Source organism: Schistocerca gregaria, chromosome 4 (genome assembly GCF_023897955.1).
Source record: "Schistocerca gregaria isolate iqSchGreg1 chromosome 4, iqSchGreg1.2, whole genome shotgun sequence".
Lineage (NCBI taxonomy): Eukaryota > Metazoa > Arthropoda > Insecta > Orthoptera > Acrididae > Schistocerca > Schistocerca gregaria.
In genome coordinates, this window is record NC_064923.1 from 752,146,878 (window position 1) to 752,162,871 (window position 15,994).

Genomic DNA, 15,994 nt, shown 5'->3' on the forward strand with positions numbered 1-15,994 from the left:
TTAAAAACTTTAGGAGAAAAGAAAAGCAGTTATATGAACATTAAGAGCTCAGATAAGAAGCCCCTGCCAAGCAAAGAAGGAAAGGTTTGAAAGGGTCTATATAAGGAAAATAAACTTGAAGACAATATTATAAAACCTGAAGTGCAAGTAGGTGAAGATGATAAGAATCTGACAAAGTACTTAAATACCTTAGTCAAAACAAGGTCCCTGGATTAGATGACTTTCCTTCTGAATCTTCAGTCTCAAACACTACAGATGCTGAGACATGTGAACAGTGACAAACCATCACTTTAATATGGCATGCTTGCAAAGTACACCCATAAATTATTTACAAAAGATCAGAAAAGCTTAATCAATTCACAGAAGATCATTTTGCTTTTCAGAGACATGCAGTAGTATGTGAGGCAGTTTATTGATTATGAACTGCAGATTAAAACTGAAGAAACTACAAAAAGGTAGGAAATTATGAAGATATGATCTGGATAAGTTAAAAGAACAAGAGGTTGTTGAGAGTTCAGAGGGAGGATTAGGCAACAATTGACTGAAACAGAGAAAAGAAATACAGTAGAAGATGCATGAGTAGCTTTGAGAAATAAAGAAGTGAAGGCAGCAAAGGGTCAAATAGGTAAAAGGATAAGGCCGAATAGAAATCCTTGAATATCACAGGAGATACTAAACTTAACTGGTGAAAGGAGAACATAAAAATGCAGCAAATGATGGAGGTGAAAGAGACTAAAAACGTCTAAAAAACGAAAATTACAGGAAAAGCAAAATGGCTAAGCAGGAATGGCTAAGAGGACAAATCTAAGGATACGAAAGCATATTTTACTAGGGGAAAGAGAGGAAACTTAAAGAGGCCTTTGGATAAAAAAAAAGAAGCAGCTGTATGATTATCAAGAGCTCAGATGAAAACCCAGTAGTAAGCAACAAAGGGAAATTTGGAAGAAATATACGCAGGGGCTATCAAGGGAAATGAGCTTGAAGGTGTCATTATAGAAAAGGAAGAGGAAACAGGTGAAGACAAAATGGAAGATATGGAACTGCAAGGAAAGACGTAAGTCAAAACAATATCCCTGAACTAGACGACATTCTCTCTGAACAACTGATATCCTTGGAAGAGCCAGCCATGACAAAACTATTCCACCTGGTCTGCGGGATATATGAGACAGTGGAAATATCCTCAAGGCAACAAGAAGAATGTATGGTCCCAATTCCAAAGAAAGCAGGTGCTGACACGTGTGAATATTATTGAACTATAAGCTTAGAAAGTGATGCTTGCAAAATGTTAACCCAAATTATTTACAGAACAATGGAAAAACTGGTGGAAGCCAACTTTGGAGAAGACCAGTTTGGTTCCGGAGTAATGTAAGAACGTGTGAGGCAATCCTGACTCTGTGATTTATCTTAGAAGATAGGTTAAAGACAAGCAAACCTATGTTTATAGCATTTGTAAACTTACAAAAAGCTTTTGGCAATGTTGAATGGAATACTCTCGTTCAAATTCTGAAGGTGGCAGGAGTAAAATATAGGGAGCGAAAAGCTATCCACAATTTGTACATTAAACCAGGTGGCAGTTATGAGAGTTGAGGGGCACAAAAGGGAAGCAGTGGTTGAGAAGGGAGTGAGACAGGGTTGTAGCCTATCTCTGGCTTTATTCAATCTGTATGTTGAGCATGCAGTAAGGGGCACTAAAGAAAAAATTGGATTAGGAATTAAAATCCAGGGAGAAGAAATAAAAACCTTGAGGTTTGCTGATAACATTGTAATTCTGTCAGGGCATATGAACGGAATGGACAGTGTCTGGAAAGGAGGATGTAAGATGAACACCAACGAAAGCGAAACAAGATTATTGGAATGCAGTCAAATTGAATCAGTTGATGCTGAGGGAAGTAGATCAAAAATTGAGATGGTAAAAATAGTACATCAGTTTTGCTATTTGAGCTGTAAATGTAAGACTAGAAATGGCAATAGAAGCATTTCTAAAGAAGGGGTATTCGATAACGTTACAAATAAATTGAAGTGTTAGAAAGTCTTTTCTGAAGGTTTTTGTCTGGAGAGCACTATTGTATGGTACTGAAATGTGGAGGATAAACAGTTCAGACAAGAAAGGAATAGAATATTTTAAAATGTGGTGCTACAGAAGAATGCTGAAGATCACACAGACATAATTGGGGAGAAAAGAAATTTGTGGGACAACTTGACTAAAGGAAGGAATCAGTTAATAGGACAGGACACATTAAGAGGCATCAAGGAATCATCAATTTCATACTGGAGGGGGGGGGGGGGGAAGAGAGAGAGAGAGAGAGAGAGAGAGAGAGAGAGAGAGAGAGAGAGAGAGAGAGAGAGAGAGAGAGAGAGAGAGGGGGGGGGGATTATAAAAGCAGACCAAGAGGTGAATACAGTAAGCAGGTTCAAAAGGATGTATGTTGCAGTAGTATTCACAGACAAAGAAGCTTGCACACAACAGAATAGTGTGGAGAGCTGCATCAAACCAGTCTTGGAACTGAAGACCGCCACCAAAACAACAACTACAGAGAAAACTTTTTTCCTTGTTGACGAAGCTACACTATTTGACATGCAGAAGGTAGTTGGGATAAAGTGCAGACAGTGAGCAGTTTTACACAATTCGTACAGAAAGCAGGTGGTAGTTATAAGAGTTGGAGGACTTGAAAGAGAAGCAGTAGATGAGAAGGGAGTGACACAGCATAGTAGCCTATCCCTGATGTTACTCAAGTTATACACTGAGCAAGAGGTATAGGAAATCAATGAGAAATTCGAAAAGGGAATTAAAAGTTCTGGTAAAAGAAATTTAAAAAAATGATGTTTACTAATGACATTGGATTCTTCCAAAGATGCCACCTTGGGAGATCAGTGGAATGGATTGAATAATGTTCTGAAAATAGATAATAAGATAAACATCAATACAAATACAAGGATAATGGATTGTAGTTAAATTAAATCAGGCAGTGTTGTGGAAATTTCAATCATAAATGAGACCATAAAAGAATAGGTGTGGCTTGCTAGCTGGACAGCAAAATAACTGAAAATGACCAAAGCAGAGAGGATATGATGCAGGGTGGTAATTGGAAGAAATGAAATATATACAAACAAATTAGGTAAGTTTGAATAATTGTTATAACACAAAATGACCATTTAGAATGAGTAAGACAAGAGTTGACTTAATATTAGCATAAAAGTAGTATAAAAAAGATGAGTGTGTCTATTCACAAAGGCATGGCAAAATCCCAGGCTCAAAACATTAATTTAGTTCTTTTTTTATTTCAGTAAAGCCAAATAAATTGTCATTGTGGTTACACCGCTTGGAGGTCAGTCCAGTCATAGACACAGCTTACAGTACTCTGCTGTTACTGAACAAGTTACGCTTAATGTCTGCTACAGAAGTGTCATTTACAGTTCTAGAAGACAAAAAACAAGTGGAATGTATTTTGATGTAGCCAGAGCAGTGTATAAAGAACAAAATGTGAAAGACAGTGCATGGGAAGGAGATTGGAGAATCTGTCCACATACATGTTGACCTTTTATACTGATGACGTCACCACCCCTAGTAAGTGGTTAAAGACTTTAAGATGGTTGTAGCTCAGTTTGATCTACCTGTATGTCATAATGTGGCTTGTTGCTGTTCTTCAGGAAAGGATATCCTTATGTAGATTGTGCAGAAAACAAGTTACAATGATTAAGCCCATTGTTGCATTGGGCTTTACAGCAATCAGCATACAAAAATTTGAAATTCCTGACTTAATAATACAAATGTATTTTGAGGCACGCTGCGAGCTCAGCAGACACAGTAATTGAAAACTGCTTTCTTGCTGCTGATACTCACAGTTGGTCAAGAATATGGTTTCACAATGTCTGCACTGAATTTAAATGCCTCATCCCCTACAAGAACATATGACAAAATGATATCAGAATGGGGCAGCGTGCAAGCAGGTGGAAACACGGCGCCACTTCTGATATGTTGCCCTGTATTGCTTTTGTAAGAAATTCCACTGTCTCCTCCCCTCCCACAGGAGCCAATACGAATGAATATGAACTTATAGTTAGCTTCGATGCTAGCAATCAACATAAAGGAGAAGAAATGTTTGTAATTACTGGGAGTAACCGTGGGCAAGGAAAATACTTTGCACATCCTTTCCACCAAGAACTACAACACTATTTGGGAAATTCCATTACACCATTACACTCAAATTTCTCAGGCATCACCTTGAAATCATGAGACAAAAGTGGTTGTAGAAGCAGAGGCATTAATGTCTTTTGAAGTACTGACAGTGTGCTTTGTACTGTTCTGCCAGATTAACTGTGCAATATTCTAAATGTGAACAATGTAAATTATTCTTCTGTTGTTATGACCAAAACGAAACTAGAATTCAGAAAAATAAACACTTGAGGAGTAAAGGAGACCACTCACCGAAAATCAGAAACATTAAGTAGTTGACAGGCACACACAAAAGATGAAGGAAACTAGAGTAATCCTGTTTCAAGCTGCAACACACACACACACACACACACACACACACACACACACACACACACACACGTGGCTAGATGCACAATGACATGCCTGGAACTGGCTAGAGATAGAAAGAGAGAGAGAGAGAGAGAGAGAGAGAGAGAGAGAGAGAGAGAGAGAATGGGGGGGGGGGAGGGATAGTATTTGTATTATAGCCCAAAAAAGGATTATCCCAAAAGCTAGTAAGTCTTCTTTCTTTTTCGTATGTGCCTGTCAATGAATCAAAGCCTCTACTTTTTGGTGAATGGCCTCCTGTATTCCTAAAGTATTTACATCCTGTCAGAACTTCCCAAAAAATTCAGAAAATAATACAGTGATGTACTCAGGATTGAAAATTATACATAACTACTACTGTCTAATTTAGAACAGAATGCAATGATTCACAAATAATAATTGGCTGATGAATACTGTCAGAGAGAATGGAGGAACATTAAAGATACCTAACAGAAATATATAAAAAATGGAAAAGCAACTTGATTTCCACTTCACTTTAATGCAAGCAATGGCCACTGAAGAAAGGACCAAAAAAAGAGTAAATTACAGTTCACCATTGTTTCTACCCTTTTTTGTTTGACTCTTTATCATGAAATTGCAGTTACCTTCATTAGCAAATGAATTGTTAATTTAATTTGAGTTCACAGGCATATACTGAACATTCAGCATTCTGGTGTCAGTACGAAGGAAGAAGAAGATGATGATGAAATCACTAAAGTGGAGCTCCCTTTGACAGAGAACGAAGATATAGATGATTCCCTTCCATCTACCAGAAAACAGCAGAAATGAAGTGAAACTTGGCACATTGAAAGAGAAAATATTATAGCAATCTCTGTCAAAAATGTGAGACCAGACTTAATCTAAAAGCAAAAATTATGTCATTGTATTGGGTTTTCCACCTGGAAAATTGTAATGAACAATGAGTATGTTCATCATCCCAAACTATTAACACTGACATGCATTTATAACCACAAAATGTGGATTTTATGCAATTAAGTACAACTGATTATTCATAATCTGACAGGGTAACAAATTTTAGTTCATTGTTACTGGTTTCCATTATATCACAACAGAACAAAGGTTAAATAATCCACTATAGCCTTCAAAGTATTTAGGCTTTACTTAACTTAGTGTAATAGCCAATTTTTGTCATGTGTCACTATATACTAATGTGTATTTGATGAAACCTTCATGAGATATTCTTTCACCAGATCTAGGATTAGATTAGATTAGATTAGATTAATACTTGTTCCATAGATCATGAATACGACACTTCGTAATGATGTGGAACGTGTCAGGTTAATAAAAGATGTCTGTACAAGAAATTACATTACACAAAATATTGCATGACACTAATGATTAAGTTTTTTTTTTTTTTTACTTAGTTTATATCTAAAAATTCAGCCAATGAGTAGAAGGAGTTGTCATCTAGAAATTCTTTTAATTTATTTTTAAATGTTAGTTGGCTATCTGTCAGGCTTTTGATGCTGTTTGGTAGGTGCCCAAAGACTTTTGTGGCAGCATAATTTACCCCTTTCTGTGCCAAAGTCAGATTTAACCCTGCATAGTGAAGATCATCCTTTCTCCTGGTGTTATAGGTATGCACACTGCTATTACTTTTGAATTGGGTTGGATTATTATCAACAAATTTCATAAGGGAATATATATACTGTGAGGATCCCTAGATCCTTAAATAGATGTCTGCAGGATAACCGTGGGTGGGCTCCAGCAATTATTCTGATTACACGTTTTTGTGCAATGAATACTTTTCTACTCAACGATGAATTACCCCAGAATATGATGCCATACGAAAGCAGTGAATGAAAGTAGGCATAGTAAGCTAATTTACTGAGATTCTTATCACCAAAATTTGCAATAGGACACAGTTAAACTGTGAAACATTCAACCTGAAGAACTCACAGAACTTTTTCTACTCACCTAATAAATCATAACTGATAAGCAGCACAAAGAATCCATTGTCAAGACTTGTCCAAAAGATGGTATGTTCCAACTTTTCCATTCTATAACTGATGCAGCAGAATTTCTTCTGCTTAATCACTTTCTTCCAGCAGTAAATACAACATTATCACTTTTTTGAGAAATGTGTGTGTACTTTCACAACCATGCTTGACTGATGCTACGTTGAACACTGAGCCACAGGCTACTTGTGTGAGGTATGCTTAGCACCATGCCCTCCAATAAAATCGTGCAATTTCTGTTTTCTCGATATTGTAGTAAGATACGGCTTACGTTCCTGCTTTAAAAACAATTTTGATATTTTAGCTACATTTACTGCACAGAAATGTATCACCTAAAAAGAACCGAATGTAAAGTAGCCAGTGACCACATTTTTCACCAAATGCTTCAAAATTTGTGAAATAATTTTACTTAATTTCCAAGTATCACATGACAAATATTGAGAAAATAGATGCTTCGTCATCAAGCTGTAAAGTGGAACTAAACGATAAGAAAAAACGAATTTTGTGTGCCACTTAGTTTCCTCGGCATTGAATGAGAATTATTACACAGAGAAGAAAGTGTGCAAATCCAATTTTAATTTCTTTTAAGAAGAAGGAGAACCTCTGCCAAAAAAGGCTAACTCTAGGATTTGACGTCTCTTTGCATTGTTTACAGACAGTATTTTTTACAGTAAGATAACCAGAAAACTTACTTTTCTCACATACACAGATGCTTTTTGAGAACTACTCATCAATGCATCTTCTGTAAACGTCATTTGCACTGTGATGACCAGCCAGCAGCCAGTCATATATGGAATGAGGGCATTTGAAGTGTTATTCCCTGAGTGGTGCCACTCATAACCAGATTCCCAGAGCAGTGGTTACATGGACCAATCTGATTGCCACTAGGACGGCTGAAGGCAACACAAGAAGCAGCACTGTGGCACAGACTTGCAGTATTGTATGAGCAGTGACACTACTTTTACTGGCAGATCTACTACAATGAATTTGTCAGTGGACTTTTACTGTGTTTCATGTATGAGCTGGATGAACTTGTTATTCAGTTGCTGAGGCCAAGTTAAGTATCCATTTTGTAAGGAGTTGATTGTAACTGTACTGTACTTTGTTCAATACAGACATTAATTGGTAATAGGCAACAATTGCAGTGTGAAAACTGGAACAATATGCAGGAAGAACCTCAGAAAATAGATCCTTGATGCAGGAGCTGACAGTTGAAAAAGACCCACTGTGGTTCAGTAAGACAACTTTCAATCATTCACTGAAAACAGAAAAATCGTTAAATGCACGTGGAGCAATTTAAAGAACAACAACATGAAATTAGTTGAAGTAAGGGCATGTGGCAGAATGATATTTACCTGAAGAATCATGAAATGTAAATTGTTCACAAAAGAAAATTAAAAGAAAATCTATTTAATTCACAAAAGAGGTATCCTGCAAAACCCTCTTTTGACCTGTTTTTCAATCTGGGATGCTTAAATGATAGGATCTATACAGAAGATAGACAAGATCAAAATCAAAAGAAGAGCAGGACATTTTTAGTCCTGGGTTCATTTACTGAGAGCAATATCATATGATAATCTTTGAACTCCAGTTAGTTAGTTTCATGTTCCAGGGATCATTTGCACGATAAATTGTAAAGATGTGGAATGAGTCATTTTATATTCACATTATAAATTTAAATATGCCTACTCATTGATCATTTACAATTCAGAGGTTTACTGTTAAAATATTGAGGACACATACTGCAAACAACATATTATAAATGACAGTCAAATGAAAATGAGGCAGCTGGAAAAAGGAAATAAACTGTTTATAATTTCAAAAGTAATTGCCATAATTATTCAGCTTTGCCTCCAGTTTCCCCAGGTGAAATTTCCTGATATTTCCCTGTTTTCCAGACAAGTTTTAGCATTCTTCCCTGACAAATTTTGGGATCTCAAGGGTTAGTCAAGACATAAGTTGACAAAAAAATGTAAGGACTTCTGTGTTTCTCCCTCATGTGAGCAAATACCTTAAGTACTAACATCAACATCTTTTGTAATGTACTGTTTTTAGATGGAGAAAGCAAACTAAACGGTAAATGCATTTCATCAAGACCACAGTTGTTATTTTATTTTGGTAAAACAAAAAAAGTTTGGTGACAAAAATACATAATTCTTTGGAGTTGCGAGACAGATTTAGAATACCTGATTTCCGAAATAACACCAGAAAAAAGTGGGCCTCTTGACAGAAGTAGGTAAGGCAGGGAAGAGTTGTGCAAACCAACACTGTAGGTGACCACCAATAAAATGTTGGTTCTATTATGTTCATTACTGTCAGTTACTAGTCACTTTGTTATGTCTATTATTTTACAGAGATTGTCGATTTTTCTTTCGAGAAGTTTACAAGTACATAGCGTACAAACCACCAACGACTGCCACTATTTTTTTCTATAAAATGCCGCCCTGTACACTGTACTTGTGGTGACACAGTTCCAATTCCTGAAATCCTTCCCCAAAGGCCTCTGGTCTGCCGAGGAGCACCACAGTCCTAGGTCCTCAGATAAACCACGAAAATCCACCGCATTATGCCCCACGAGAACAGATCCAGCCTGTAGGCAGTTCGGTGAGACTAGATCCGATCGGCAGGGCTTGCACATTAGTGGGAACTGTGGGGTTTCAGATCGGCAGGCCTGATCTGCTAGAGATACCTGAAGAAATGGCCTGTGGTTTTGGCCTGTCATGAAAGTCCACTCGTGTCGCCAGCTATCCATGTATCACAGACACCATGTTGATGGAATGAGACTGTGGTGATCAATCCATGCAACAGATAACTTGCACAAATACTCTGAGAATCAATACTAATGAGCATAGGTAGCAACTCAGTGTAAAGATGATATCTACAGACAGGAACATACAAATGACAATCACACTCTCACAACTAAATTTTCGGCCATAGCCTTTGTCAGGAAACGAGAGCATACACACATTCACACAATCACTCAGACACAACTCATGCACATATGACCACTCTCTCCGGCCACTGCGTCAACAATCTCTGAGAATCAGATCTGAACAAACCACTCCTTACGCCTCCCTGTCTTTCATCAACAGCTGCTAGGCTAGTGAAAAAATGTGGTTGCAGCACTGACTGCAAGCTGAGGGGAATGGTAGGAAAGGGAGAAGCAGTAAGAATGAAGGAGTAGGGAAACGGCGTACATACTCAGCTGTGTCCAGCCTGCAATGATGCATAACATCTCAGTAAACAAACCATTTCATCTACTGAGACAAAAATGAGATTTTTCCAATGTTTTTTCAAATTTCCCTGACTGATTTCCCTGACACGTTTGAAATTTCCTGATTTCCCAAACTGGTGAAAACCCTGCTGTTATAAATTTATCCCACTGTGAGACAATACAATCAGTACCTCGTGGAAAATTGTTTGTGATTGCCCAAGGAGCCATGATTGTACCCACACAAGCACTTCTTCATCCGTATCAAATTGACATACACGGCTATCTTTCTTGAGGGGCCTAAAAATACAGACATTGCATGGGAAGGGACCAGGACTGCAAGAAGGAGGTGTAAAGGCTTCCGAGTGAAACTTATGCAGCATAGTCAAAATGACTTTGGCAATATGTGAGCAGACACTACCCTACAACAGAATGATGCTGTACATCAACATGCCTGGGCTTTCGAAATTGATGGCACACATAAATTTCTGCAAAATGCCCATGTACTGCTGTGCATTAATTGTGGTCAATGAGCAGTGGGCTATTGCAGTCAAAGAAAAAGCTCATTGTGACTTTACTGGAGCTGGTGTGCAAGGCTTTGGATATTTTTGGTTGGGGTGAATCCATGTGGTTCCACTGTTGGCTCTGATGCTTTCTCTAAGGCTCAAAATTATGACACCATGTTCGATCTCCCACAACAATACAAGACAGGGCATAACATTCTTAATATCATGATACCATCTCAGGTGCTGCAATTGTGCAGACATTCTCTTCAACTTCTGCTCCTCCATCAGGCTGTGGGAAACCCACTGCACACAGATTTTCCAGGCCTTCAGATGCTCTGTCATGACGACATGAGTGGTACCATGAATAATGCCCAACACAGTCTGAATTTTTCCCACTGTCTGCCAGTGGTCATTTCTGATGGCAGCATCATGTGCATGTGTGTTCACCATACACAGCAGGCATTTGGGCACAAATTTCACTTCCCAACAACCCTTCTGCAGTAAAAAATCAAACTATACTTTGCTGTTTCTCTTTCCTGGCCTCAGTAGTGAAACTGGATGCATGCACGACTTGTTGACCTCACATCAAGCAAATGGCACAGAAGTGAAAGTCTGCACTGTTCCTTCCAGATTCCCAATAGAGGCCACTTCTATACACAACTCCTATCTACATTACCAACATCTGTGCTAAGCTTGTTACATGTTCTGCCTCATTTTCATTTCACTGTCCCTTTTTGCCACTTTCTCCCATATATATGTTGCGAAATGACTGAAATGGTGAACTCAAGCTCATATGTAGGCTCAATGTACGAAACAGGAATATGGGGAAACAATTGTGGGATCTGAACGATTTTTTTACCACTCTGTAACATGTCTTCTGGGGTGTAGATGTAGAAAATACTCAAGTGATAGATAAAATCTGAGGAAGAAGGGTGATGATATAAAATTATGAACAAATAAGTACAAAACCAAATTCACATTAACAGTTTCTACTTAGCAGTATGAGAACTTGATTTAAATCCATTTTTAAACTTCATCAATATACAGCTCACTAGAAGAAAAGGGCTTTTCTTTCTGCAGAAATATCCAAAAACTATTATATATAGATATTATATTAATTATTTAAAATTCATAAATTATACTACATCAGCTGGAGAGGCTTACCTTTGACTTGGCAATTTTGTTCCCATTTTCATCATAGACATCTATACCATGAATCAGTTCATTCTGCCGCATTAGAGGAATGTTAACACAATTTGCTGCAGCAACAGCAGCAAAAGGCACGTACCGCTAGGGGTAAAAGATTGTGTTTCAATACACAACTTAACTTTATTGTATTCATTTTAATTAGTGAACATGAAACACAAGAATCCCGCTTGGTACTCACCTTCATGAAACACAGCTAACACTTAAAAAGTTGATAGAAATATACAATGTAAGCACATCAAGAGCAGTGGAATACGTTAGGGTAGATAGGAAGCCACATCAAGGGGGTAACAGGTTACATGGAGTAATTTTTATTTTTTTATTTGTCTTTCGACAGCTTAGGGCTGTTTAGCCAATACACGGAGGATGGAAAGTGAGAATGAAGTAATCTAATCTGTGTGTTGGTTAGATTAAATGTTATAAATAGGCAAACGTTAGACTAATTCAGTATCAAAAGTGGCAGGAAACAGAATTGTATCATGAACTAGACAGCATAGAATAAAATATATATAAGCAAAATATGATCAAATCAATTATAGAGAAGAGAGAGTGGGTGGGATGAGCACAAAAGGAGAGGCTAACTTATGCTTCAATGCTAGTAAATGAAAGAGCAGAGAGGAAAGCAGTAAAGGAGGGAAGTAAGATAGGGGACAGAAGTAAGTAAAGAAGTGTGTGAGGAGGAGTTCAGGTGAGAAAGAGTAAGAAAATGGGTAGTGCGGGACACGGTTAGTAAACAGGTGGAAGTAGGGGAGAGCATGGAGCCTGAGCAGGAAGTAAATAAAAGCAAATATTCAGAGGGCAGACACACATAATGAATGGAAACAGAAGGGGGCAGTGGAAGATGAAGGTTGTTACAAGTGAATCAAAGCTTCTAACAAAATCTCCAATGTGAGTAACTATAAGAAACAACATATATGTCACTGTTTCAAAATCCCATGAAGTCTCATGCATTAGTCCCCTTGCATGCCATAGGGAGACAAGAGGCAGTTATTTCTGCCACTTCTCTTGGATACAAGAAATCAAACGCATGCACTTTGTGATCCATAGTTGACTGGATAAGATCACTGTTTACTTATGAATCAAGTGTCAGCAGGACTGGGAAATTCATGACCAGTTACATTTTTATCCTAGCCATATTACAACTGGAGTTTTGGAATTTAATTATTCTTGGCAACTGTGTGTACTGGCCATTTGTTATGTGCTCAAATTTTCCAAATACTCCAATGAATGCTCAATGTGACTTCCAGCCACCCATCTGAATGCGTAGTAGTAGTAGTAGTAGCAGCAGCAGCAGCAGCAGCAGTTTATTCATCCATAGATCACTTTTACAAGGATATTGGAAACATCTCAGAATTGCAGTTTAAGAAATATGAAAGCAACATTATTCATGGATACACCCATTTACATACTTACAGGTCTAGCTTGACAAAGATGGGACAGGTAATCAGTCGCAGTCTTCTAATATGAGCCATCCCTGAAGTAATTTAAGGAAACCACAGATAACCTAAATCAAGATGTTCAGATGAAGATTGGAGCCACCATCCTCCCGAACATAAAGCTAGTCTGTTTAAAGCAGTGCTACCTCATTCACTTTTTATATCTAATGTACAAGACCATTTTATAAAGAAGTAATTTAATAAGATAAAATGATAGTGCTACATTGCTCATTCGTTTCTCACTTCCAGTCACAGCAAATTTTTTCATAACCAACACAACACACCCTATCACATGATGTTAGGACCATTGTGATGATACCTGGTTTCCATTTTGTCTACCACAACTTTTCAATTATTAGCCTGAAAAACTTAGTCAGCATCCCTCTATAACAAGTGAGATGTTGAGCTCAGAAAAAAGGTAAGGTGTCAGTATTATATACACTGCATAGAGTTGGCAGTAATATTTAGCAGAAAAAAGGGAAAAAAACATAGTGTGGAAATGTTATGTGAAATAATATATGTTTTATTATTGTCTATTATTTACATGTGTTACATTTTTTACCAAATCCCTACTCTGTGTTACCTAAGTAATCCTCCAGTGTTTATAATGTATTGCTTAATAGGTATTTTTAACTATCTTTTTAAGTAAGTTTGTTGCACTAATCTCTGTAATCTCCTTAGGCAGTTAATTATACAGTTTTATTTCTTGATAGAAAATGATGTTTTGAGTTTTATAATTATTCTTTTTTAGTAAGCATAAGTTCACTCTAACTCCTGTTCCAGTATCATGGGCAAAGCTGTTTATGCAGTAAATATCAATGTCATTTATGATGTGTACAGCTGATTGTTGATATGGACTCTGACTACAGTTGATTGGTTATGGACTGTAGATTAAATTAAACTGAAGACTGCAAAAAGGTAGGAATTTAAGGACATGAGACCTGGATAAAATGAAACAACCAGAGGTTGTAGAGAGTTTCAGAGTGAGCATTAATTAAGGAACAATTGACAAAACAGGGGAAAGGAATAAAGCAGAAGAAGAATGGGTATATCTCAGAGATGAAATGGTGAAGGCAACAGAGGATCATCTAGGTAAAAAGACGAGGTCTAGCAAAAATCCTTGGGCAAAACAAGAGATATTGTATTTAACTGATGAAAGGAGAAAATATAAAAATGCAGTAAATGAAGCAGGTGAAAAGGGATACAAATGTCTCAAAAATGAGATCAACAATAAGTGGAAAATATCTGCACAGGAATGGTTAGAGGACAAATGTAAGGGTGTAGAAGCACATATCACTAGGGGTAAGATAGATGCCGCCTACAGGAAAGTTAAAAAGACGTTTGAAGAAAAGAGAATCACATGTATGAATATCAAGAGCTCAGATGGAAAACCAGTCTTAAGTGAAGAAGGGAAATCAGAAAGGTGGAAGGAGTATATAGATGTACTTGAGGGCAATATTATGGAAATGAAAATGATGTAGATGAAGGTAAGATGGGAGACGAAATACTACATGAAGAATGCCACAGATTGCTGAAAGACCTATGTTGAAACAAGGCCCCAGGAATAGACAACATTCCGTTAGAATTATGATAGCTTTGGGAGAGCCAGCCATGACAAAACTCTTCCATCTGGTGAACAAGATGTATGAGACAGGCAAAATACCCTCATTCTTCAAGGAGAAGATAATAATTCCAGTAAGAAGCAATACTCATTCCTAGAAACTTTGTGTTACACAGTCTATAGAGGTGCCATATACATTTAATATAACAGTTTCATTTTCCATCTTCAAACAGAAATTCATGCCACTTGTTTTCTATATGTTTAAACTATTTTACAGCATACTGACCAACAGTAAAACTTCCTCAAGAATTTCATTTTCTTTCTCTGTGACTTCTCTTATTTTCTCAGTGAGAGTGGAGTTACACTCTTTTCACAACACTTCCTGCAAATTTGACATCATTTTTTATGTCAAACACAATATCGATTATTGCAGAGACTAATATAAACTTTTGTTAATGTTCGATGTGAGTAACAGCTGACACAAGTCGTTAGTGGCAGAAAAATAGCAACCAGAAATGCCACTGGTTTGCATGAAGTCTTGTAAGATGAATGTTACTTCCAAAATATTTTTGACGAGGAACAATAATAATGTTGTCACTTATCATTTCACTCGCATCAATTCAAGTGGGTCAATTCTATTGTCTGATTCCACTGGTCAGATTTGTGCAATGACGTCATAGATAAGGCAAAGATCGTACATATAGGCACTCTTTGAAATCAATTTGTAAATAAACAAATGTATCATACAATCACGGTTCATTTGATTAATTACTTAGCCATGAATTACACCCAAAGGAACTGAAGGCAATGAAAATAAATAAGAACAGAAAAAGGGAAATATACATGTCTCAAAGAAATTATTATCGTAATTTATGTAAGAAAAGCACTGAAATTTATAAAACCACTATAGTACAGCGCATGGTGCATGGTGAAATCTTAATGATGTGAAATATCATTATTTTTTTAATAATAATTATTGAATCTAATGGGACAAATGCAGTAAAGTGGGAGTCTTGGGCAGGGAGAAACTGCAATGCAACAAAACGTGGGAAATGGGGTACCGGAACTGTGATAGCAGAATAGTGACACAGCGTAGAAATATGACTTCCACATTTTTTTAGTATGTACACATATATAAAACACATGTAAGTGTTACAAGCATATAGAGGATACTAACTCCCACTGCCTCATGGGGCAGCAATGATCGTTTTACCAAGTCAGTGATGTTATACCACCACAAATCAAACTGAACAATATGCTATCAATAAATCTTCGCCATGTCTGTGCCACATTTTTTAGTCCATACCACATGTACAGGCACTCAAAGATACTGAATGGCATGATTATTACAGTTTTTGGCACATCTTCACCTGCCAACAGAATTTGCGGTATGCTGTTATGCAGTCAATGACGCTGAAAATTTTTGCCCCAGCCAAGACATGGGAAAAACTATGCAAACTAAGAAGGGGCTAGCTGTCAATGATTCTACAGGTGTTGAAGTAGTGGTTGTCACTGATTAGGCACAAAGGACCATTCCTTTTAGGAATTAGTTAAACTGGGGTGGCTCAAGCAC

General features: G+C 37.3%; 1 protein-coding gene across 5 annotated transcripts in view; it reads right to left on the reverse strand.

Moving 5' to 3' along the window:
- The window catches only part of LOC126365936 (sideroflexin-2), a 139,958-nt gene that overhangs the window by 43,662 nt on the left and 80,302 nt on the right, over positions 1-15,994 (reverse strand). For all 5 annotated transcript variants that reach the window (XM_050008711.1, XM_050008709.1, XM_050008710.1 and 2 more), the window contains one exon: positions 11,383-11,508. In XM_050008711.1, coding sequence (XP_049864668.1) covers positions 11,383-11,508 — 126 coding nt within the window. The remainder of the gene's footprint in view (positions 1-11,382; positions 11,509-15,994) is intronic.